The 24,130-nt window shown below is 36.4% G+C and overlaps 2 protein-coding genes across 3 annotated transcripts; both read right to left on the bottom strand.

Moving 5' to 3' along the window:
- Window positions 1-5,520: 5,520 nt before the first annotated feature.
- Window positions 5,521-6,880, bottom strand: LOC103701595 (cytochrome B5-like). The gene is made up of 3 exons (XM_008783718.4): window positions 6,673-6,880; window positions 6,460-6,526; window positions 5,521-6,029 (listed from the first exon to the last, which is right to left on the bottom strand). The coding sequence occupies exons 1-3, from the start codon at window positions 6,754-6,756 to the stop codon at window positions 5,749-5,751; spliced, it is 432 nt and encodes a 143-aa protein (XP_008781940.1). The 5' UTR covers window positions 6,757-6,880; the 3' UTR covers window positions 5,521-5,748.
- A 4,585-nt stretch (window positions 6,881-11,465) lies between these two features.
- Window positions 11,466-23,426, bottom strand: LOC103701596 (2-dehydro-3-deoxyphosphooctonate aldolase). 2 transcript variants are annotated; one of them, XR_003384591.2, is made up of 15 exons: window positions 23,260-23,426; window positions 22,672-22,729; window positions 21,528-21,625; window positions 21,332-21,428; window positions 20,186-20,251; window positions 17,538-17,597; window positions 17,338-17,412; window positions 16,146-16,230; window positions 15,191-15,249; window positions 14,395-14,439; window positions 13,169-13,267; window positions 12,180-12,227; window positions 12,052-12,099; window positions 11,738-11,951; window positions 11,466-11,653 (listed from the first exon to the last, which is right to left on the bottom strand). XR_003384591.2 is itself a non-coding variant. In XM_008783720.3 (14 exons), the coding sequence occupies exons 2-14, from the start codon at window positions 22,705-22,707 to the stop codon at window positions 11,895-11,897; spliced, it is 873 nt and encodes a 290-aa protein (XP_008781942.1). In that variant the 5' UTR covers window positions 22,708-22,729; window positions 23,260-23,426; the 3' UTR covers window positions 11,499-11,894. The 2 variants fall into 2 exon arrangements, 1 of the variants encoding a protein (XP_008781942.1); XM_008783720.3 differs by having other exon boundaries at window positions 11,499-11,951.
- Between the last annotated feature and the right edge of the window lie 704 nt (window positions 23,427-24,130).

Raw genomic sequence — 24,130 nt, 5'->3', positions numbered from 1 at the left:
GTGGTTCGATAGATTTCTCCAGCGACAAGGACTCACAAGGGAATTCCGGAGCCTCTGATGAATGTTATGTCCTTCACTGAACCTCCAAGTTTCTCTGGCAGAGGCGTCATGAACACATGGACACTGGTATTGAATTCAGTGATCATCTCGAACGCTTCAGTGCCCGAAGAGATATATTTGTGGTAATCTGGCGGAGGGGTCATGAACATTTGGCCATTGGCATTGAATTCGGCGTTGTTGGAGAGCGCTGCACCTGAGGAGGGACACTTGTAGTGACGTCCAGACTTCTTCCTCTTGATGGCTCTATAGACCAAGGGGATCAGCCCCTCCATTTTTGCATGCAAGGGGGGAAGAATAGAAGTTTTGGGACGTTGGAAACAGTGGTGCTTAATATGTAAGGTATGGAGAGAGATCTGCAGATATTTTACTGTAGCAAGCTTTGACTTGACTTGGTCAATTGCTTGGATGCCGGCTTGAGATTAATACTTGATTGGTGTGGCTTTTTGAGGAGTAGGTTGCTTGGTCTCCTGATGCGAATTTGAATGACTTCTTGTACATATTTGTGTCAACATCAGCCATGGCAAGTGCTTATAAATTTTAAATCAATATGGGGGGTATTTGGATGGACATTTGTTACACCTAGGATATATTTGGATTGAGGAAAGTGGTGGGAGAAAAGTATAGTCAACAAAAAAAATAAAAAAAATACTTTATATTTAGTTGGAGATTTTAAAAGAAGAAGATACAAAAATAGTTTTTTCATAAAAATAAGTTTACCCGATTTTATAGATTAGAAAAACCTATGGCTCGTCCCATTATAAAAGACGTTTGTCTAGAATGAAAAATGTAGAGAAGACTTTAATATTTGTTATACATATTTATTTCATTCAAAAAGATGCATATTAGTTAAACCATATATGGATGTCTATCACTAGAATTGATACCTCGTTTCCCTACAATAATACAACTTTTCTAGATGAAGGAATTCTGTGATATTTTTCAAGAGAATACGAAACAGAATATCAAAAGGCAACATTAAAATTTTCTATTCTTTTTCTCAATATTGAATCTTTTTCTAGTTTCATTTCTAACATGTTTGTAAGAAGTTCCTTACCTTGGGACCTCCTAAAGGTCATGTTCCCAAGTACTACTCATCTAGAAGAAGACACAGTCTCTAACTTGATTCTCAAATAGGTATTTCCCCTATTTTTAACCAATCTATATCACCCATACGCATGCGATACTATTGTTTATATCACCATCTCCATCTTTTCTTGTTATTTTAATGGGAGGTGGTTTGCTGTGACTTGTGAGCCTGAGGCTTGTATGACGGGCATCTGGGAGAGTACGTAGTGCTTCACCAGCCTTTCTCGGTCACCTAACCCAATCGCACATGAGTTGGTGCCCTCCTCCAGTCCATAACTAACACAAATGTGACTCCATTAGAAAAAAAAGTCACCAAGTAAATGATATCAATGCCTAAACTCCAACAACTTAGCTAATCCCATCTGCCCATCTTCAATCTTTTCAACAATGGTGTGATGACAATCTTCAACGACTTCAACAAAGAAGGGGACATGTTTTCAGATGTTTGTTGGCTGCATTCAACTTTTATGTGTCATAGTCTTTGATCTCAGCAATTAAATTACAAAGAGGCATTGGCAAATGGAAGACTATGACCAAAAAAATGAGGGATATCATTCCATTTGTCTTGGCCGCCTAGCCATCCTCCTGGAGAATGAGATCATGGCAGACTCTTTCATTCCCTTAAATAATTTGATGGCAATCAACTATTATGTGAATAACAAACAAAACAAAGGTGGAGTCTAGAGTTTAGATGCAAGAGTCTGGTATCATAATTGAGCTAATACATAGAGATGGCTAATGGGATACTACTCCTTTTGGAGACCTATTATTGATCGACCACACATTTGTGACACGCCGGATCAGCTTTAGTTGTTGCAGCTACTATCTTAAGATTCACCAGTTCTTTGATTTGTCCAGTACAAATAAAATTATTTATCTGACTAGATTTCCCCACTTTTTTCTTATTTTTTGAGAATAAGGACTCTCAAAAACTTAAATGATACCATAATAAGCACCACTAAACTCAGTTGATACCGTTAAATGGAAAATGATTTCTAAACTTTTAAATATTTCTAAGCTTCGTAAAACAGTTGAGTTGAATTCAGATTTTACTGGTAATGAAAGAACCAAGAGAGTTGAATGGAATTCAGAAGGCTGGTAGTGAAAACACTCAAAAGTCAGTTGAATTGAATTCAGGACGCTGGTAGTGAAAACATGCAACTCTTTTGGAGAAATACATGCATACCACGTAAAGGGAGCAAACTGTTAGTCTAGTGGTTGCACTCTCTTCCATTTGGCGTGGGTTCCATCTTTAAACCATATGAAAAGAATGAGCATGTGTCCCGCCCCAAATCTAGGACATATCACGGTCATACTACTAAAAGGTACAACCAACGATAACACGAGGCCAACTATTTCATTTAGCTTTCAAAGCCAACTCAAACAGTCTAATTTGTTCTAATTTACCACCTTTCCTTCAAAGCATGCAAAATGAACAGAAGATTGCGCACAACTTAACAACTATTTGCACTATAAATTTGTCTTTTTACTGCCCTTAGAAGCAAAAGAAACCTTTTAGGCCTAGAACTTTTGCCTCCTTTGCTTCTTTTGAAGCACAGAGGGTATTACATTGATGGCTCCTTGCTGATGATATAAAAGATTGGACTTCTTAATCAGTACCTTTTATGACCTTAAATTCAGTAACCAACAACGTAAACTTTATGCCATCTAGTCTTCATTGTGTTATGTCAGCCTAGCCAAGATTTGACCATAACTATAGAAACTGAAACTGTGTCAACTTGGCCTAAAATTCAAACAAAAGTGTGCACAAAATAATCTTCAAATTTTTGGATGCTTTGTGTTTAGAATCAAGCATGCCTCTTTTGACTATAATTCTGTCTCACTGAACACGTTTCCTCCAGCTTCCATATCTAAACTTGATATCCTTATCAACATGCTTATCTTGCACATTGATCTTACTCCCTTTAAGTTCGCAACAGTCTACATGAGACACATCGATAGACCGATGTTCAGACAAGATGTAATTTACAATTTAGACTGTGTTGGTATCATAATTTGTTCTAATTTACCACCTTTACTTCAAAGCATGCAAGATGAACAGAAGATTGCACACGACTGAAAAACTATTTGCACTATAAATTTGTCTTCTTACCGCCCTTACAAGCAAAAGAAACCTTTAAGGCCTAGAACTTTTGCCTCCTTTCCTCCTTTTGAAACACAGAAGGTATTACATGCATGATTCCTCGCTGATGATATTAAAGATTGGACTTTGTAACCAGTACCTTTTATGACCTTAAATTTAGCAACCAACAACATAAACTTTATGCCATCTAGTCGTCATTGTGTTATGTCAGCCTAGCCAAGATTTGACCATAACTATAGAAAGTGAAACTGTGTCAACTTGGCCTAAAATTCAAACAAAAGTGTGCACAAAATAATCTTCAAATTTTTGGATGCTTGCTGATGTCTTTTTTGACTATAATTCTATCTCACTGAACACGTTTCCTCTGGCTTCCACATCTAAACTTGATGTCCTTGTCAACATGATTATATTGCACATTGATCTTCCTCCCTTTAAGTTCGCAACAGTCTACATGAGAGACATCGATAGACCGATGTTCAGACAAGATGTAATTTACAATTTAGACTGTGTTGGTATCATATTTTGTTCTAATTTACCACATTTCCTTCAAAGCATGCAAGATGAACAGAAAGCATTTGATTGCACACAACTGAAAAACTATTTGCACTATAAATTTGTCTTCTTACCACCCTTACAAGCAAAAGAAACCTTTTAGACCTAGAACTTTTGCATCCTTTCCTCCTTTTGAAGCACAGAGGGTATTACACGCATGGCTCCTCGCTGATGATATAAAAGATTGGACTTCGTAACCAATACCTTTTATGACCTTAAATTCAGCAGCCAACAACGTAACTTTATGCCATCTAGTCTTCATTGTGTTATGTCAGCCTAGCCAAGACTTGACCATAACTTTAGAAAGTGAAACTGTGTCAACTTGGCCTAAAATTCAAACAGAAGTGTGCACAAAATAATCTTCAAATTTTTGGATGCTTGGTGTTTAGAATCAAGCATGCCTCTTTTGACTATAATTCTATCCCACTGAACACGTTTCCTTTCTTACGTGGACAATGCTCCAATGGACAGAGCTATCTAACAGTAGAACACAATGGCATGGTCCATCTTCAAGCACTACGATCATTGAGCATCCAATTGGAGGTCAATTAATCCACCCTCAAAGCAAAACCTGCAAGGTTTCTGTTTCTGGCTCGATCCTAGCACCAGAAAATGCTAAACTGTGCTCAAGAGGAAGAAGGAGAAGAGAACCAAGTGCAAGTTCAATGGCTCGAACCCGTTTCAGCTCTCTGCACTCCGCTTCCACCGGCTACCACAAGACATTCTGCTGCTCTGGCCTCCATGATGAATTAAATTCTAGATCAGTCCTCACCCGAAGATTTGAATTGAGATAATGAGAGGCAACATGTGATGCATGAGATTGAATTGGTTCATGTTGATGGTGTAATCAAACGAGGTGATTAGTATAAAGTCCTTTAAGTGGAGACTAGTGCACTGGATTCGTTCAATCAATTCACAATTCTGCGTTCCTTCTCTTGTGTTCTTGATGACTTGGCTACATTCTTATAAAAACTCCTCGACAAGGATTCGAAGCAAGATAATAGAGGCAATCTAAGATATGTGACATCGAATTAGTTCATGGCAGCTGGGTAATAAAGAAAAGTGATGTGTATGAACTACTTCCACGAGAGATTAGTATAATGGGTTTACTTGCAAATATGAATTTCCTCAGATAGTTTCTTACTTTTGGCACAAACATGGGTGGAGGTTTGGTAAACCAACAAAGATTACTTGCATCACACTCTCAAAAGACAGCAACGTTTTCCCTAAGAAAATGAAGCAGATACCATCTTATAAACACCTTTCCTTTTTTTTTTGGCCTCCACTGGCTCCCCCTTCCACCAGAAAATGTTCGATGCGGATTGCAAGTTTTTGCGTGCCCTCTCCGACCTGTGGGCTCCCCCCACTGGATCAACATCCGCATGTGAGTACGTCACCCCAATACCACGGAGGCTACCAGCGAACCAATAAACCCTCCCAATCCACGTGTCCGAGCAGAGAGCATCCGGTCTTCTCAATTTAATCGATGTCCGCGCATTTCGAATTCGGAACCACAGGGTTGGAAGGAAGGCCCAATTCTACCGAGCTACCACCTTAGTAGCATCTTATAAACACCTTTAGTTGGAGGCTAGCGTCAACTATGCATTCGTTAGCAGTAAAACTCCTTAACATAGATTTCAATCAGGATAACATGGGGCAATAGAAGAGATGGGACATTTGCAGAAGAAAGGTGATCAGTATAAGCTCTTTCCACAAGAGATTAATGTAATGGGTTCACTTCCAAATTCCAACATGTATTTCTTCAAATTGATTCAAAGTTTCAGCATAAACATGGGCAGAGCCTGACAACAAACATACACTACTAGGAACACTCTGTCCACCAAAAAGATATCATCTTTAAGGCCTTTTTTATTTCATATGACTCTCCATCCACTCAACAACCGAGGAATGAACATCCAACCAAAGCTGAGCCTCTTTGATAGGTATTAGGCCTTGGCCTTGGAGTTAAAGTTGAGGTAATACCAAGCGCCAAAGGCCAGACCAAGGATAAGCACAGGAAGGACGAGATCCAAGAAGCTGGAGGAAGATGGTGGTTTCCTCCCCTGCACGGTCCTGGCCGTGACTGCTTCCTTGCGCTTTGGGCCTCCTCCACCGCCGGCGGTGCCTTCGTAGCCCTCGACGACGCCGATCAAGTAGCCCTCCATCAGGCTCGCGGCTGTGGAGCTGTGTCCCACCTCGTCAAACTTCTGAGATGCATCTCCATTGGCTTCACATTCCCGGCAGCACGCCATGTTCCAATTTCCAATACAAACAAAACAAAGATTAGGAATTGTGCAAGATATTTGGATGTAGTCCTGTTTGTATGAACTTATTGGTCTATCTAATCCAAGTAAGTTGAATATTTTGCCAACTTTTTTTGCTTGGAAAACAACATATAGAAATAAAAGGATAGATCATTGGTTTGGACTGCTGTTCCTAACAAAAATAGAATCTCATCAAAGAAATGATGTGTTGGAAAAAAAAGGAAAGAAAAAGGAAAGAAGAGGTGTATATGCATCAAACCAATAGGATCTTGTCTATTTACATTATAAAGGACATAAAAAAAAGTAAAATTAGGACTAAGGAGTTGAAGATAATAATAATAAGGAAAGAGTAGTCCAAAAAACAAAATAAAAGACAAGAAAAAAGTTAGACACCTGAGGCATGCAGGAGCACATCATCCCCTCCAGGATGATCCTCCAAGAAGTTGGTCACATCATAAACCTGCATGACAAAAATCAGAAAAAAAAAGAAATAAATTAGCTAGAAAACAATAGAAAACCCATATACTCTAAACTCCAAGGGGCTTATAGTAGAGAAAGAACAAGAAAAGGGAAAGAAAAAAAAAAGAAGGGAGAAGAAAAGCAGACCTTGCCATGGATGATCAACCAGCAATCTTTCTTGGTGGTGTGCAGAGAGATCTGAGAAGGAGAGTACTTCTGAGAGACTCGCATCCTTGCCTGTTGCTGTTAGAGAAAGGAGCAAAAAAAAAAACCCAATGGTGGAGAAGAGAGGGGAGGAGAGAGCACAGAAAACAGAGCCTGTGGAGGTTGGTGGCCGAGGAGAAACTGGAAACCAAGATTTATTTATAACTGAAGAGGGACTTTTCCATGACGTGGATTTATGGATCTAGTGCAATGGCTGTTGTAGGATCTCCAAGCCAAATAGGTATTTTGATTGAAATAACTCGTGTACCGACTGAATCTAATTGCTGTTTGCTGCTTTGCTGTACAGGTGTCAGCATGTGAATGGGTTTTTTATGATTCCTTGAAAGGTAGGAATGCATTGGATTTCCTTCTCTCTCTCTCCATGTAAGAAGGTCAGGGCTGTCGGCCTTTGACTCCTGACCATTGACCATATATATATTTAATTTAATTAAAATCGGGATTCCCTATTTACAACGGAGCAGTAAATAATAAAATAATAATAATAATTGCAATGATTAATAGATAGTCTAGAAGGAATAGAATGTAACTCCGTGGGAGAAATGTTTGAGAAGGAAATACTTATTTAATAATTAAAAAAGGAGCAATAATAAATACTAATTACCGAATTTCTTATAATATTTTGATTTATTTAGATATGACTTATCTAAGAGAAATGGGAGAGAGATGCTTATTTAATTGGATTAAAAAGAGAACGATAATAAGCGCTATCAGTAGCCAAAATTTTCAATAATTAATATTTTTATATTTTTTTACATAAATACTTTCCTAAATATCAAATTTAGCATGAATACTCTTCTAAATTTGATATTTGCATAAAATACTTGTTTTGCTTTTCTACTTTTTTTTATTTTTGTTTTTGTAATATACTCACGCCATCTAACATCGTTAAAAAATTAATGGTTTTTTAATTAAAATAACTAAAATACTTTTAATAAGTATAAAAAGAAATATTTATAAGACGATCACGATGGAAGACAAAAAAAAAATAATTTCAAAATTCTATTTTATTTTTAATTAAAATAACTATGGTTTTTACTAATGGCGTTAGAAGAACCATTACATTAGAGGCATTTGTGCAGAAACAATATTTTATGAAGGTACAGAAATAAATATAAATTTTAAAAGTGTATTCATACAAATTTAAATTTTTAAAAGGGTATTAACGTAAAAAAAATCTTATTTTTATTTAGATTAGTTTAGAGTAGTTTGGAGAATTCAATTAGAATGATAAAAATATGAAGCCCACCAAACCTTCTACTATTTGCTTTTAGCTAACAGGGCATGTATTTTTTCATAAACAAAATATTAAATGCTATGTTGATATGTATTCTCTGTTGGCAAGATTGAGGAAATTGACATGAAAAATGCTCCATAAATGATATTAGATAAATTCCTTAAGATATAGCTCATGGAGCAAGTATTTTTCGTTTAATATAATATCAGTTAGATCTTATAAAAATAATTAATATTTTTTTATTTGCTTGATGCAATGTTAATAGAAGATGTATATGATATAAGTTCTCCAGGGGAATGAAATAATCCATCTAATATAGCTCCCATAAACAGATCCAATTGTCTTGTGCCATATGAAACAGTAAGGTGGTGCATGAAAAATATTAATATGAGTGGTGATAGATAACCATTATATTCTTTAAAAAATGAATTAATATGAGTTATTTGGATGGATTTGATATAGACACATGAGCATCATCCAAATAATATTCAACAGATTACATCTCTCTCTTTATTTAATCTGCATTTCATTTTTTTATTTTCCTATTTTGATTCAATCTGTTCGGTTGTAAGACATGACAATTCATAGTTTTCTATACAAAACAATAATAAGGATGATCAATAAAAATAAAATCCAAAGCATGGAACTTGTACTGCTCGGAGGAAGCTTTTTCTGCATAGGAAAAAAAGTTAAATGAACCACTAGGCCATGCGACCCAGCAGCCAGCTCTTTACTACTGATGGACAGGATTGTGATTATCAGATGTATACATGTCCATCATGATGAACAGAAATTAGCCACATCATATGGTCATCCGAGACCCCACTTTAGTGCACATATCTCTTTCAAATATTAGCTTAAACATAAGCTTGATGCCAAGGAGATTTACAGGTGCCAAGAAAACTACTTACTGACCATCTCTGCAAGTTAGATATTGCCTACAATTTCTTCTCTTTTTTTAACGTAGGTGTAGGAGCTGCTTTGCTTGCAAAATCTTTGCTGTAAACTGTAATAGAAAGCAAGGGAGTGGTCATTTTATATCTGGCTGGCTCTTAGTTAATTGCTCTATTTATCTGTATCTTAAAATTCACAAGGAATGGGAAGATTTCAGCAGGGGTTATTCTCTCATATTTAGCTGCTCAAATTAGATAAGAAAATAATATTTCTGATACATTAATTCATTGCTAGGGGAACATCAAAGGAATATCAAAGTAGATCATTTGTCCTTCCAATTCGTAGTAAAGAAAGATGTAGACAACAACTTGTCAAAGGTTAGGGATGGCTTGCTAAAATATTATATTGATATGGATCGTTTTTGTGGACCTTGAAGGTAAAGCTTTTTGCAGTTTCAAGCTGCTAAATGTTGAATAAATACCCGTGTCATCACCACCTGAACTTTTTCAGAGCATGTCAGGCTTCAAGGTTAGTTTCCTTCCGTTTCAGCAACTAAAAGCATTGTACATCCTCTAGTATGGTGGAGTCAGCAAAGATGGCATTTGTCTAAAGTTATTTGGAATCCATCAAAACAAACAAATACTGTACGTATGTCCTTCCAAAGATTGCACTCTTTGGGAAGGTTTTCGCCTCGCTGGTTGACAGTCCGCTAAAGAACAAGATTGAGTCAAAGATATTTATTGAACAATGACATGCTCAGGTTTGATCTAGCAAAATAGTTAAAATGGGCAAATGGTGCAGTTCATCACCACACGCATATGCACACGCATGCACACACAATATTTGAAAGAAAGATGGACCATCCATTAAGATAATGAAAGGAGGTTGAAGAAGGTTTGAACAGGAGGTTGCAGAAGGGGTGAACAGGGCAGAGGCCCCCAAGATTGAAGTGCAAAGCCCCAAACACAACTTAAAGAATAGAAAAAGAGCCTTTTTCTTCTTTTAGTTGTGAATGATTCAAATCCCTTTCTGTTTAACAGGTTGGTATGCTGCTGCAGGACCCAGTGCAGGAAAAAGATGCAAACCATGTGCTTGATCAAAACAAAATCAAACATATAAGGAATAGTGAAGAACTTGTGATTGATGAGTTATATGTTGAGATTTTTGATTTATTGCATCTAAGAAAGATCCTTAACTTTCAGTTGATTTATATCTCCAACCATCTTTTTCTTTAACATACCTCATGTTAAGTTTGTTGCATGTTATTGACGCAATTGAAAATAGCATCTTTTGGGTTTCAAAAGTTAACATACCATGGGAGCTAGGTTTGCTTGAAACTCTGAGTTCAAACCCCCTTTAATTTAATTTTTGTTAATTAATCCTATGATCATCTTGTCCTCCAGTTTGGTAACTCCTCCTTATAATCTATATCTAGTCCCCTGTACCCAATTGCACTAAATCTGCTCCCAGTTGCACCACAGAAACTGTGCTCATTGCACCACCTTCATCATAAAGGTGCCTAAAATTTTCTTGAGAACCAGCTCATATGAAAACAAAGACATGACCTGGTGCTAAACCAATTCAATTTCTTTGCAAATTTAAACCTTCTGGAATTAGGGGACATGTCATTCAACAAGCACAGACCAATGTTATACATTGTCTTGCAAGTATATAATGCTAAATATTAGTTTATTTCCTGAAAGAGCAAAGAATCGACTTCTATTCATAAATTATGAATGCTTATGACGACTTAGAGAAATATGGCACAATCATACTTCAATTTCAAGAAATCTGCAGTTAAACTCATTCCAACTAAAAGATCTAAATTTGAATGATGACATAGCACCATGTGTGAGAACTTCATGAGAGGATGCATAAGAAAAATTACTCTTTGTGATATTAACATCTACCACATCTCACTTCTCCATCTAAATATGAGACAACACTTGACTGCAGCAAAATTTCCAAAATAAAATTTGATGTGTAAGATGACTTGATGATTAAAAGCACTGAAAAGTTTTAAGGAACGGCAATCCTGTTGAGACCAAAGCCCCTTGCAAACTATTTTTATCTGCAATCAACATTGAGACTGCTTCATCTCCTCAGTTGATGAACTTGCAGATATTTTTCAGCAATACCTCTTTTCTCATTGGTTTCACATTCTTCGATCAAAGCTAATGATTTCATGTGAGTTGACATGGCCCCAAGGAAGAAAACCAAAAGATCAATTTCATATGAGTAATCATCTAACTGAATATAGCGTGAACCAGTTAAAATCTGTTTGATTAAGTCGTGTTTGACCAGCTATATTTATTGCTAAATATGGTTCAAATGCTCAAATTGCAATCTATCCTCCGATTGTTGTCCCTTATTTTATCAGTCATGCAATTAAAAATCTTGATTATTTTCCTTCATTACATTTATTTGTGTCATTATGTCCTCTGCAACTGCATGACGCCATATTTGAATCAGAATTATAATACCACCTTTGCACTTTCTTAACTGTGATTATCTATTGATGCCAATTACAACTGTGCATTTTTTGCTTTTTAATTTTCAACTATGTATGTGTACAACTTTCTGAAAGTAACAAGAAAAAAGATGGTCTATTCCCAGATGGTGAAATCCATCAACCTCTTATACTGTCGATATCAAAATGCAGCCAAAGAAGTCTCATTGCAGAATTGCTTTTTGAAAGGCCAGCATTCTGCAATTAGATGCCTAGAATGCAAGCATGGAATAGAAAGCTTTTCAGAATGAGGTTTCCCATCTACTCTGGAAAAGAAAGAATAACAAGATAAGACAATCAGAAAAAACAAATATGCTGCCAAAGCGAGCCACAAGTAGCAGCTTACGTACCAACAACATAAATTTGACAAGAAGTTCATATGGCCTGACCACAAAGGGAAAAAAAGGGATGAAGAAAAATATTCGGATTCTAGTGATAGACCACTAACGCATGAGTAGTGGATAAACTGCAATACAATTGAGGTGCTTTCATCCTGGTAGCTTCAGATTAATCTTGATAGGGTGTGAGATCAATCTTGAATGGCTTTTTCCCCTTGCTGACCCTCTACATACATGAAGCAGAAAGATCTGATATCAACCAATTGACAAAAATATGATTTTGACAACTTTCCAAATCAGTGTTATGGAAGGATGAAAATACTTACCGCTATTGCTATGAGCTCTTCTAGTAGCTCTTCCAAGTGGCGCAAAGGCTACAAAATTCAGAACCTCAAATCAGTAAAGTTGTTTGGTGAAAACTAACTCTGCGAAATGTCATTAAAACAAGACTCACCCATTGTGTTGGGCCATCAACGGGTGCTTTTAGGGGATTGTCATGCACCTACCATGTGAGAAAAAGGGTCAGCAGGAACTTGAGGAATAGACATCTCCTTGAAAAGTTGTGGAACAAATGCAGATCCATCGTAGTGCTCTTTATGTAAGAACAATTCAACTATGACTTCTTTATTTGAATCTTATTCACAAGCTTATACAACTTTCAGTATGCAAATAAAGATTATTGATGCGTTCCCTCTTTCAGCAAGTGAAATAAACCCAGTAAAAACTATCATCATGATGTTCTAAGGGAGAAGATTGAAAGAGATGATCAAGGTTTATGCATAACTCAACATAGTTATAGCATTAATTACTTTACTAATGTAAAAATAGCCCAGCAAGGCTGATGTTAACATCTTATAAGATCTCTTCTAGCAGGAACGTAAATGAAGATCAAGGTTCATTTACTCAAACAGGAATAAAGAAGCTATTGTAAGTGGAGATTGATGTTTGAACTGTCAAACTTGAGCAGGGAATTTATTTTAAAATTCAAATCAAATGAATTGAAATTCTCTCTCTTTCTCTCTCTAACATTATATAATCTCTTCTAGCTTGAACATGAATTGAAATCAAGGTCTAATTGCTCAAGCTTAAGTAGGGAACTTATCTTTTAAAATTCAAATCAAATGAATTGACACTATTATTAATCATATAATCTCTCTTCTGATTAATAAAATTCATAGATCGTAGACTGCAACTTCCATATGCTTCATGAAGGCTACAACAAGCATGTGATGTTATTGATTAGTTTTAAGCCATTTAGAGTTAGAGCATGTTGGAGGTTTTTTAAAAGATAATTAGGAATAGAGTTATTTGAAAAAAAAAAGAGGAATAATCTCTTGATGTTCTTAAAATCTCAGGCATCAAGTCCCGTCAACCAAGAAGCTAAGCAACAGTAATTATAAAAAGAATTAGTCGCAGCAAGAAATGAATGTTATCAAATATTACCTCCATGAATATTCCATCCACTCCAATTGCAACTGCTGTCCTTGCAATACATGGTATTAGTTCACGCAGACCCCCGCTTGCAACACCTCCACCTTCCAGCTAAATGGGAAAAAAGCAAATTTCCTTTCAAGTCAGTAAATTCTGTAACTTCTATGGATTTCAGCTTTGAGGGAAATAATCTTTAAGAATTTCAATCACATTAAAAATATTGTACAAGCCTTGGGAATTACAGTTTGGTCAGACCAGGAAATAAGCCAGTGCAACAGGACAGTAGAGAACAAAATTTCCACGTCATCTGAAGTTGAAGGAAATAAAACAAAGAAGTACAGCAACTAAAGGAATCCCAAATGCACTTGAATCTTTATTTTAAACATTGAAACATGGAGATGTTCACCAAATAGGCCCCCTTTTCTTTATAAACCTGCCTTTGAGGTGTATTGCATGAGTCATACCAAAATCAGGTAACCAAATCCAAAAACAAAATTATGTTGCCTTTTCTTAATAATTTTCCATGTACACAAAACCCATGAATGAAACCTATGGCTTATGCCACAAAGACTTGCCTCTCCTTGTTAAGGATATCTTTGGTGTTGCCTAAGAAAGTACTTCTGTAATTTTTGAAGTTCTTCCCAGAAAAAATAAGTGTTTGGTAACCATATTTGCAAAGTGCTTCTATGAGAAGAAAAATTTAAATAATTGCTTTTAAGAGAAGCTAAAGAGATACTGGCTTCTCCTTTTGTGAGAAAACAACATAAACATGCCCTAAGAATCTGATATCACACCTTATGCCTCCACCATTTTGATCTTTGCATGGAAATTCTAGATTGTCTACCAAGCAAAGATAATTACATTCCCAAGAATTTTAAAACTCCATTCCTATATGTTATTGTCCATGTTTTTACATATTTTCCCTTAACAATTGTATTTTTCCATTTAATATGTCAGAAAAGAGGAATATTATCAAGCGTTAACTGTTGTTTAATATATGACTTTAAGTTCACATGTCAAACAGTCCTTTCTCACCTTTGGTATTAACTCTAGGAATTCTAAAATAAGATGACAAGGTAGTCTCCATCATGGGAAGGAAATTTTCCACACCTCAAGATGTAAATTAGGGGCCAGTGTCAAATATAACAGCAGATACATACGCCAACATGTTATATTTAGCAACTCATTGCTAATCAATTTAGGAGACCAATCACTTAAAAGTTAATACAATTGTGCACCTTTTTCCCAGCAGGTTGTTGTAGTGAATGTGTAATATCTGCAACCTGTAATAAAACAATGACCGCCAGTTAGCTTCTTCAAAGACATAGCAACCACTTACTATAAATGATATGCAGCTACACGGCTACGGTTTTCATATATTATATTCGAATAACAATAATAATAATAATAATAGTACAAGACCATCACTGTAGTGAACTTTTTATAAGCTACAAGTCATATAAGTATTTACAGTTAGCTGGAGTTGCCGCATTGTGATTTTGATGCATTATAGCACTGTAACATAAAACATAGTAGGATTTTTTAAAGCATATATGCAGGAACTTTTGTTTAATTGAAGTTCCGTGCCAAATAAGAATTGGAAAACATTTTAGCACAACAAATAGATAGTTAAGAATCATGTTAGAAAAAATGCTATGATGTGAAAAAGAAGCACATTCCCTAAAAAAATTATAAACTCAATAAATAATCCTTCGACTTTCCTAGAATTTCATAACAAAATTGAGGTAGCCTTCGAAATTAGAATTTTGAGTTTTACAATTTAAAATTATGAAACAGGACAATACTGAAGTGCAAAAAATTCAAATGCAATATGCCTTATAATGTATCCATTATGTGAGGGCATGGGAGTGGTTGGTTGCAGTTAATTTTAATATGATTGTTAGGTGAAGTTGGTGAGGTGACGCATGGTGGGTGAAAGCAGCTCACTAAAGTCATGGTGGGTGAAGATCTCCAACAGAACAACAATTACACTAAAGGAGGCTATGCAGATATTAACAGGAATGGGATACTTACAACAGGGCAATTTGTTTCCCTCATCCACTCCAGATTGCGTGGATCAACAATTAAATCATCTGCAGATTTAAAAAAGTGACAAAATTAAAGCTTACAGGAAGACATACTAAATTCTACATGGTTGACCAGTTGTTGATAAAATTAAAGAGGACATAGTCAATTCCATCGATATGCATGTAATTAAAGGAATGATAACTTGTTGGTGTAGGTCAATGAGTGTCTGTAGAATATTATCTCTAATGGACAAAAATCCAAGGCAACATTGAGATCACCATCCAGCCTTATAGATTTTGGACCATTAAATGATAAAGTTCAGTTTGCAATTTCAAGTTCCGGCCATCTTTAAAAGGTTGAGACAAACTTCACTCAAACAGCATTCTCGCTTTCAAGAACAGAATTTGCTGCACAAAGTCATCTAATTTAAGTTGGAAAAGTTTCCCTTTTCAGCAACTGATGGACCCTAACTTCTGCTACAGTATCCCCGAGTTCAACGATAACGAACCACAATCTCCAAGGTGCATTTCATCTTATAGTCCAAATGACAAAGTTCAATGAGTGTCATTCAGTACAAGATTACTATTGAAAAATGGTTAGCTGCAGAAATCCTGCATATATCGTGTGTTTGGTTGCCTGCTACTGGACTTCCCACAAGTCTAATTACTGCAACATTTCCCTTTCATTCTTTGCTTTGTTGCAACAGCAGATCCACATGCAACCTGGCTTCACAAACAGCCCAAATGCTGCAGATTGACCTTGTTTAGAACAACCACAGGTCAAGCCACAATAGCTGAGCGCTGTTGGGATCCATTGGAGTTACCACCCACATATAACAAGAGGTGAACCCCAGATTGCAACAAAGAAACAGATATATGATATTAAATTGATGATGGGCATAGTGATACAATTACTACGATAAATTAGGAAGTTAGAATAAAAAAAAATAAAGGAAACTTACTGTAGCCAAACATGGTGCCTCGTTCACAAACCATAACATTTTGGTTTCCAGCTAGTCTAACCTTCTCTGCAGAATTTAACATAACCTGCCAAACTCCAAAGTCACTCAAAATGTATACACATGTATGAATGAAACAATGTACATGCATGAATGAATAAAACAATGTAAATGCATGCATGAAATTGCAAACACATGGAGTTAATACTTCTATATATGAGTGGTGAACTTCTTCTCAGGAAAATTCATAACTTGTTCTGCATGATTCATAATGGGGCTCTAGCACACCAAAACTGAGTTCTACAAGAGTTGCTTATAATAAATATGTATCATAATATAAAAAAAATAATTGGTTTGCCTAAGGGGCAGATCATTTACTTTCTTTCTTAATTATGAAAATGAGATTCTTAACTTCTACTGTTTAGATTCTCAAAAGAAATTTTGATATAACGGTTTGTAATTGTCAGATAAAATGACTACAATATGGTAAGATTAGAAAGCAATACGTGTAATCGTCAGATAAAATGACTACAATATAACGGTTTCACTGTAAAAACACCTTCAGCAAGTTTAATAGCCCATCACCTTTATGAAATTACATGATAATAACATCCAGTTTCAGGTTAAAAGAAGGAGCTGTGTTTTTCATGAGAGTTGTTTTTAAGCATTCAGACTGCAATTTTTCTCAAGCAGATTCTAAAAAGAAGCAGCTATGCTGCTCTTTTAAAACTTGCTATTTCTAGAATACATCAATTTCATGAAACTTGTCAAGTTCAAGAAAATAGCCTAACTATAACCATCTGGTCAAAAAATTGAAGAATAGGCTTGTGGAACCAGTCTCGTGTCCTTCTTGAAAAACTTTGAGGAACCATAAAAGCTCTAATTATATCATATCAGATAGAACACCGCATGCAATTCATTAAAGCCAGAATACAGTCCATGAAAATTTCAGTCTACAGTTTTATTTTTATGAAAAAGAAGCTGCTATCACAACTTAATCAATTATATGACAGAAAACATGAGCAAAATGCCACTCCACATTTCCACCTGCTTGTGGAAGTTGGAGAAGTTTTCCTGACAGATCAATGTGTTACGGATGCATCAAATGCTGGATTCTGACTATACATTTTCAAGCACCTAAGAAGTGTCAACAGAGTTCAGAAAACAACAGATCAAAATATCACCAATCACTTACAGAGGGAGCACAAAATTGGCCTTTCTTAATGTTGATTATTTTCCCAGTCTTGGCAGCTGCAATTAGAAGGTCTGTCTGTTACAACAGAATACCTTAAATTAAACAAGGGGAGGAAACACTTAGATTACCAAAATGACCAATTTAAAATTCATCAAGTAATTAGTAAATGGACAGGTAAGAATTCTGCCTGGGAACAATACCTGGCGGCAAAGAAAAGCAGGTATTTGGATAATATCAGCAACTCTTCCAACAGCTTCACACTGGATTCAAGGAATCAGGTTAAAAGCTTTTAGCACTGCTTGTGTTTCATAATGTGATTAAACTTTTCTATTCTACAAAAGGCTACAACCACCAATACATGAAACATAAGAATCAAACCTTTCAATTAACACAACAGGCAAACAAGAAGGGAGTTTGGAAAGAACCGAAATCAATTCTTGGTTGGATTCGTGGACAAAAGTAACAAAGTCAATAAAGATCATGGGTAAAATCAGAAGTGTACCTATAAGCTATTTTACGAAAGACTAGCATGCAGAATTCTCAACAGACAAACATAGGAGATGCAGCAAAACAAAAGTTCAATGAAATAAACAACTATTGCAATGTAAAAAACTTAACTGATAAATTGAAAAGATCCTCTCTGGTTTAGGACACGCTCACAAGTTACAAATGTTAATGGACCTAATAATCATCATGAAAGACTAAACTTTTGGAATGAATATAGATAAAATTCAACATTATTTCAATGTCCAATTGTTTACATTTGAAAAAGAAGAGGAATAACAATATCAATTTGTGTAAAAAAGGCTTCACATTTTGATGAGTATTACGATTTGCCATTTTATCTCTCAGGAAGGGACCTTAAATTTGATCTGATTTCCAAGAGCATCCTTGCTGTAGATTCAATAGGTTTCTTGCAGTTTCCAAATGAACAAGGATCCTCCTAGAAACTATCCCTGGTATCTTTTCAGGACCACTTCCAGGCAAACTTCCAGTGTCTTAGACTCAAGAAAGCATTTCTTTGGTATATATTCCAATCTGATAATATGTAAGTTGAGAAACTGAATTTCAAAAATATAGTCAATTGATGGATGGATCAGGAAGGAAAGGGAGGTGGGGTAGTGATTTTATGCTTAATCTAAAGAATCTAAAAGAAACAATTAAGAGACAGAATAAGAATAAGAAAAGGCATTTTGTGAAATAGAAGAAATCGATTAGTTGAGCAATGTTAAGATAATGGACAGCGAATACAACAAAGTGCACCAAACTAAAAGAAGAACAAAGAAGGGGTTTTGAGATGTCAAAAGATCCATCAGTGCCAAAAGTTAAGAGTGACCTACTACAATAGTTTAACACATAGTAGAAGTATCAACTTTCTGGGGAGGACCAAGGAGTGGAAAGGAGGTAGATTGAGGACATAAGGGAGACCATATTAAAGTTTTATTACAATTAGAGGTAACATACTTGCAATTCTTTGAGATCAAACGTTTAGTATTGCAGATACCTCTTGATTTCAACTCCATGTGAGCTGAACTAGTGATATTTGCACCTGGTTGAGATCTTTGATAATGCTAGAGACAATTGATCTAGTTTTTATGGTTTGCATTTTTATGTAATAAGCTATCAATTAAGTTACAGATTCTATAGGACCTTTAGCCAGAGAAGATTAACAAATCAGAGTAAACTACAAAAGGAAGGGTACATTGGACCTTCTTACTGGTAACAAAGGATCAATTAAAAGACCCTGTTATGGAAAACATTATCAAGATTTAGGCAAAAAGCTTTATTATGTCAAACCTATTTTCCTCCTATGGCATTAAATGAAGAAAGGTTGTTGATTGTATTTTTTTTTTGGTTGATGTGAAGCAAGGAGTGTTATGTGGTACACATGAGTCAGGATCATAGTCAATGCATGCTTGTGTGCTTAATGTGAAGCTATTGGCCAAATCTTGGATCGGCTGTTTCGTACACCTCTATGCAAATGTTCAGCCTAGATTAAAAATTGGAGATTAAGCCTCAGCATCTTATTATATATCCTCGTCCAAAAATAGAAGTGATGCGGGATTTACACCCCGTCACCAGCAGAGCCCACACACCAGCCGAGCAGCAGAAGAGAGAGTGTCCCCCAGAAGGTATTGTCCGCTTTGGGTCCGATTCGGGGGTCGAGCGTACCCGGAGCCCTCCTCACGGCGCCTCACGGTTTTGCCCCACAAAAGGCGCCTCCTTAGGGAAGGGTGATTGAGCCCCCCATTATATGGCATAGACCTTCCCGCTACACGGCCGATGTGGGACTAAATTCGGGGAACCCCCCGTAACACAGCCCCCCCAGCGGGGAGGTCCTGTGCCCGGGTCGGCTCCTTGCTGGATAGGCGGAGAGCCGAGGCCCTCCTTCTAGCGCCATCTGATGCGGGATTTACACCCCGTCACCAGCAGAGCCCACACACCAGCCGAGCAGCAGAAGAGAGAGTGTCCCCCAGAAGGTATTGTCCGCTTTGGGTCCGATTCGGGGGTCGAGCGTACCCGGAGCCCTCCTCACGGCGCCTCACGGTTTTGCCCCACAAAAGGCGCCTCCTTAGGGAAGGGTGATTGAGCCCCCCATTCACAGACCTTCCCGCTACACGGCCGATGTGGGACTAAATTCGGGGAACCCCCCGTAACAAGAAGTATGTTCTCAAATCCATTATGCTGCAAATAGATATTTAGAAAAGAATATCAGGAACAAGTCAGGACAACGAGAATGCAGCTACAGAGGGCATGATACTTCATTTAAAATCAATCTCCATGTTAAACACACAGTCTCATCCCCATTAAAACAATAAATAAAAGAAGCATTGAAGCAATAACTAACCTGGTTACTCTCATGCACATCAGTTACAATTGGAAGATCATATGTTAGTTTCACCTTCTCAAGGATCTGGAATTTAAATCAAAGCATGTCAACCAAGGTGAATTCTGAATAAAACTTGAGCATGCATTGTCAATATTCATGGAGTGGGACAGGCAGAGGACAGTAAACTTAAAAAAAATGTTCTTGAAGGAGAGGGAATCATATCAAATGTAGAAAATAGATCTGTGAGAGATTGGTGGCGTTCAAAAGCTTGCAGAAAAGAAATAAATTTATAAAATACATTAGTCAGAATTTTATTTTTTATCTGAACAAAAATAACTAAATAAGAAGGAAATATATTGAAAACTAACTATATGTCTTTGAGAGATACATGAAGCTTGAGTTTTTTTAAGAAAAGAAAGACTTAAACATTAAATCCATTTATCAGTAGTCTATCCTACGGAACCAAATTCAGTTATAAACACCTCTTAGATTGTTAGAAATACTATATTGAAACAAATATTTTACTCTTGAAACATTTTAATATAACTGAATTGATACATGAATATCCTGTACCTCATAGGTAATATTTTGACTTTCCTGTCTTCTTCAAGCACATCAATTTAAAATAAAACATGCAATGGAGCTTTTACATCATCTGATAGAAATACCACAAAAGTTTGAGTAGCATAGTGCTAATGGAATTCTTTTGGAAAGAGATGCCTTCACATGATTGAGATGTGGAAGCTTGTATCCTCACTCTTACACTCTCCTATGACTGATTTTGCATTACTTGAACTCATTCTTGGAACAATGTGTGGAGAGACCTCAGTGTTTTCTGTTGAATTAACTATTTCGATTACTATTGGAAAGCTATCACAGTTTATAATGAGAAGGAGTGTTTTGGCATGCATTGCAAACAGAATTGGAAATTCTAATTGGAAAAGATGAAAATGATCTTAGTTCCACATTAATCCAGATAATATGAGTTATTTACTTCTTAAAAAATAAAAAAGAAATAGCATGATTGAAACTACATGAAAAAAGATGCCAATTTCAGTAGAAATATTTTTCCTTGACAACAACATCCTTCCTGGTCATCAAGTATATTGATATGTAAGAGGCAAGGTTTTTAATTTAGGTTAACCAGATAAAAGCAGTTGCTACCTTCAAGCCTTCTTCCAACCCTGGACCACGAAATGATTTCAAGGAGGTGCGATTAGCTTTGTCAAAGCTGGACTTGAAAACCAGCGGCAAGCCAAGCCTATCAGTCACTCAAAATGTTAATCAGAAATTAATTATAGTACAGGACTCATATTTCATTTGCGTTGATCAAGTGTTACTTAAATCATCATCTACTTACTTAGATGTGACATTTTTTATATGTTTGGCCATCTTGAGAATATGCTCCTCAGATTCAATTACGTTAGGGCCTGCTAATAAGAAAAACGGCTCTGCAGCCTGTTCAGAGACTACAAAATCAGAACGCATAGCATTGACATGATGTAGCTTACAGACAACATAGACAAAATTAATGACAATTATGGAGATCTTTTTCATATCTCAAAAAGTAAGATATCTCACTTATAATGCAGTACATGTTACATCTCAGATGGGGACATAAATGGAAATTAAACATAGCATCAAATTATATATGAATCATTTAAATTAACTGCTCAAAAAATAGAGGAAACAATTATTAGATCTTTTATCGACCTTGTCATGTTGTGAACAAGAGCAAAAACATTCTGGCACAGCTTCCCCCCCTCTTGTACTTGTATGAAAGGGAATCAAATGCATCTTTTTCTAAAGATCAGGGCCTTTTTCATTTGAAAGGTAGATAATGTTCTTCAAAAGGTTAGTTGCTTTTAATTTTATCCAATTTTTATACAGTAATAGTGCTTTTTCTGGCAATTGACCCTGATCCACTGGCCTCCAAATCCTTTGAACTCCTTGACTTGTCACCTCAATAATGAATGTGCACAAATGCCGGTGCCTTAATATGTGAATAATGATTCACAACTAAATGATACTTTAGCTGCTGCAGTGCTACATGCTAAGACAACATGGCAGCGTTAATGATATAACCAGAATTCAAATGGCATAGTATGTCCTGTTTTCCTTGGCTTTTTTATCTCTACTCCCATGATTAGAGTGCTCACTTCATACATTTAAAGACAAAGAAACTGAAAATCATTAGGACAACTGTGTCATGAAGTAGAGTTACACAAAGTTGGCCTCTTGGACAAATGAACAAATGGCTACAATTCAATAACTGCGGACAAATGGAAAATTCAGGGTGGCGGTTCATATTTACCCGAACCCATACATAGTCGTATTCCACAAGATAATTCTAATCAGAATAGAGAATCTTCCCTCCCCTTGAACAAAGAATAACTAAAAGCAGTTACTCTCCAAAATGCAAGGCTTGCCGAATTATAATCTGTGTGTGGGTGAAGCTTAAAAGCACAATCCTGAAAAAGATGCATGCTGTGAGAGAAAAGAACCTTGAGTTGGTTGTAGAGTGCGACAGAAGACTCCATGTCTTGATGTGATAGGAGAGACCTGTAACTTACACAAACATACCGATGAACGAAAAGGAAATTAAAGAAAGGTGAGAATTTAGCATATTGAGAAAGAAAAAGTTATTCCTTTATAAATTAATGGTTCATTTACCATTTTCTAGAAAACGATAACTCTGACCAGCAGTATAATAAGATGGGAAAAGCGTAGAGAAATATGACATATTTAAAAAAATCGGTAAAATCATAAATTTCAGTCGATAATTAAGCAATGAAGTAATATACATATCAGAAATTTAAGTATTTGATCTGGAATATCAATTGCAAACAACAGTTAGCGAGAGAAAAACAATTTTTCTAAAAAAAATCTGACTTTTCCTGAAAGATGGGCGGATTTTTTCTCAATGAAGGAATCCAGAGAGACTATTAGCCAGAAATTCTTCTCCCGTTCTTCAATCTAATCATAAATTTTTAGTATCTTTACGATGGTAGATCAATTGTGAGACAATGTAAATAAAAATTCTGTGAAAAAAACTCTAATAGATCTGGGAAAAAAGGGGGGGAAACGCATGCCTTAATCGCTTCAGAAGTCGTCTACGAGCTCAGAGATCTCAAAGACTTCCCTGAGAAACGAATCGAACGATCTCTTCAATCCCGGCCCTCTCAATCCTCCGAGAGGACACGCAATCTTGGATTCTCTGGAAAGACGAAGAATAAAAGAGAAAAAGAAGAGCGCTTGCGGTGGCGAGTGACTCCGAGTGCGTGATGTTAGAGGGTATTTTTGGAATTTTATATTTATAATGAAATGGCATATTCTCAGAGTTTTTTTTTTTTCTCGTTCCATTGTCGCGGCCCGCGGGAGGAATCCAACAACAAGCGATCCAACAAAAGTTCTTTTATCAAAGCTTTTTTGTTTTTTCAAAGAGAGCAATTATTATCACCTATCGCCTTCTATTTTTTACTTAACAGTTTCGATTTTCGAGTGTTAACTTTCATGAAGAGATGTTGGCTTCATTATCAGAGAGACTCTAGAGTGGTGATTGTTGCAAGCTATTGGATTTTCGATACCTCAGTTTCTGAAGCAGAGCTAAGAGCAGCATGGGCCGATTTGGGTCATGCTTGATGAATATTGCAAGCTAGCTTAATCATACTTGAGGATAACTTGGCCATTGTGAGTGGATGGATTCAGGATAGCACCATCGGTAGTGGAGAGGGCCACCTCTTGCTTCGAAACATTTAGGCTACGATGAATAGTGGTGTCGCCTTCCTAGTACGTTCGGTCCTCAGCTCGATTCCGATATTTCTACTCTCCAACACCATTGTGCCGTTTGCACCACTGCAGGCGATGGAGCGACTTTTCAGGTCCTTCATCTAGAGACATTAGGGGAAGGGAGAGGTGTGCACCTACTTACCTGGGAGGTGATTTGTCAGCCGACCGATGGAG

The sequence above is a fragment of the Phoenix dactylifera genome, unplaced genomic scaffold, assembly GCF_009389715.1.
Source record: "Phoenix dactylifera cultivar Barhee BC4 unplaced genomic scaffold, palm_55x_up_171113_PBpolish2nd_filt_p 001731F, whole genome shotgun sequence".
Lineage (NCBI taxonomy): Eukaryota > Viridiplantae > Streptophyta > Magnoliopsida > Arecales > Arecaceae > Phoenix > Phoenix dactylifera.
This window is presented reverse-complemented; position numbering and strand designations above follow the sequence as displayed.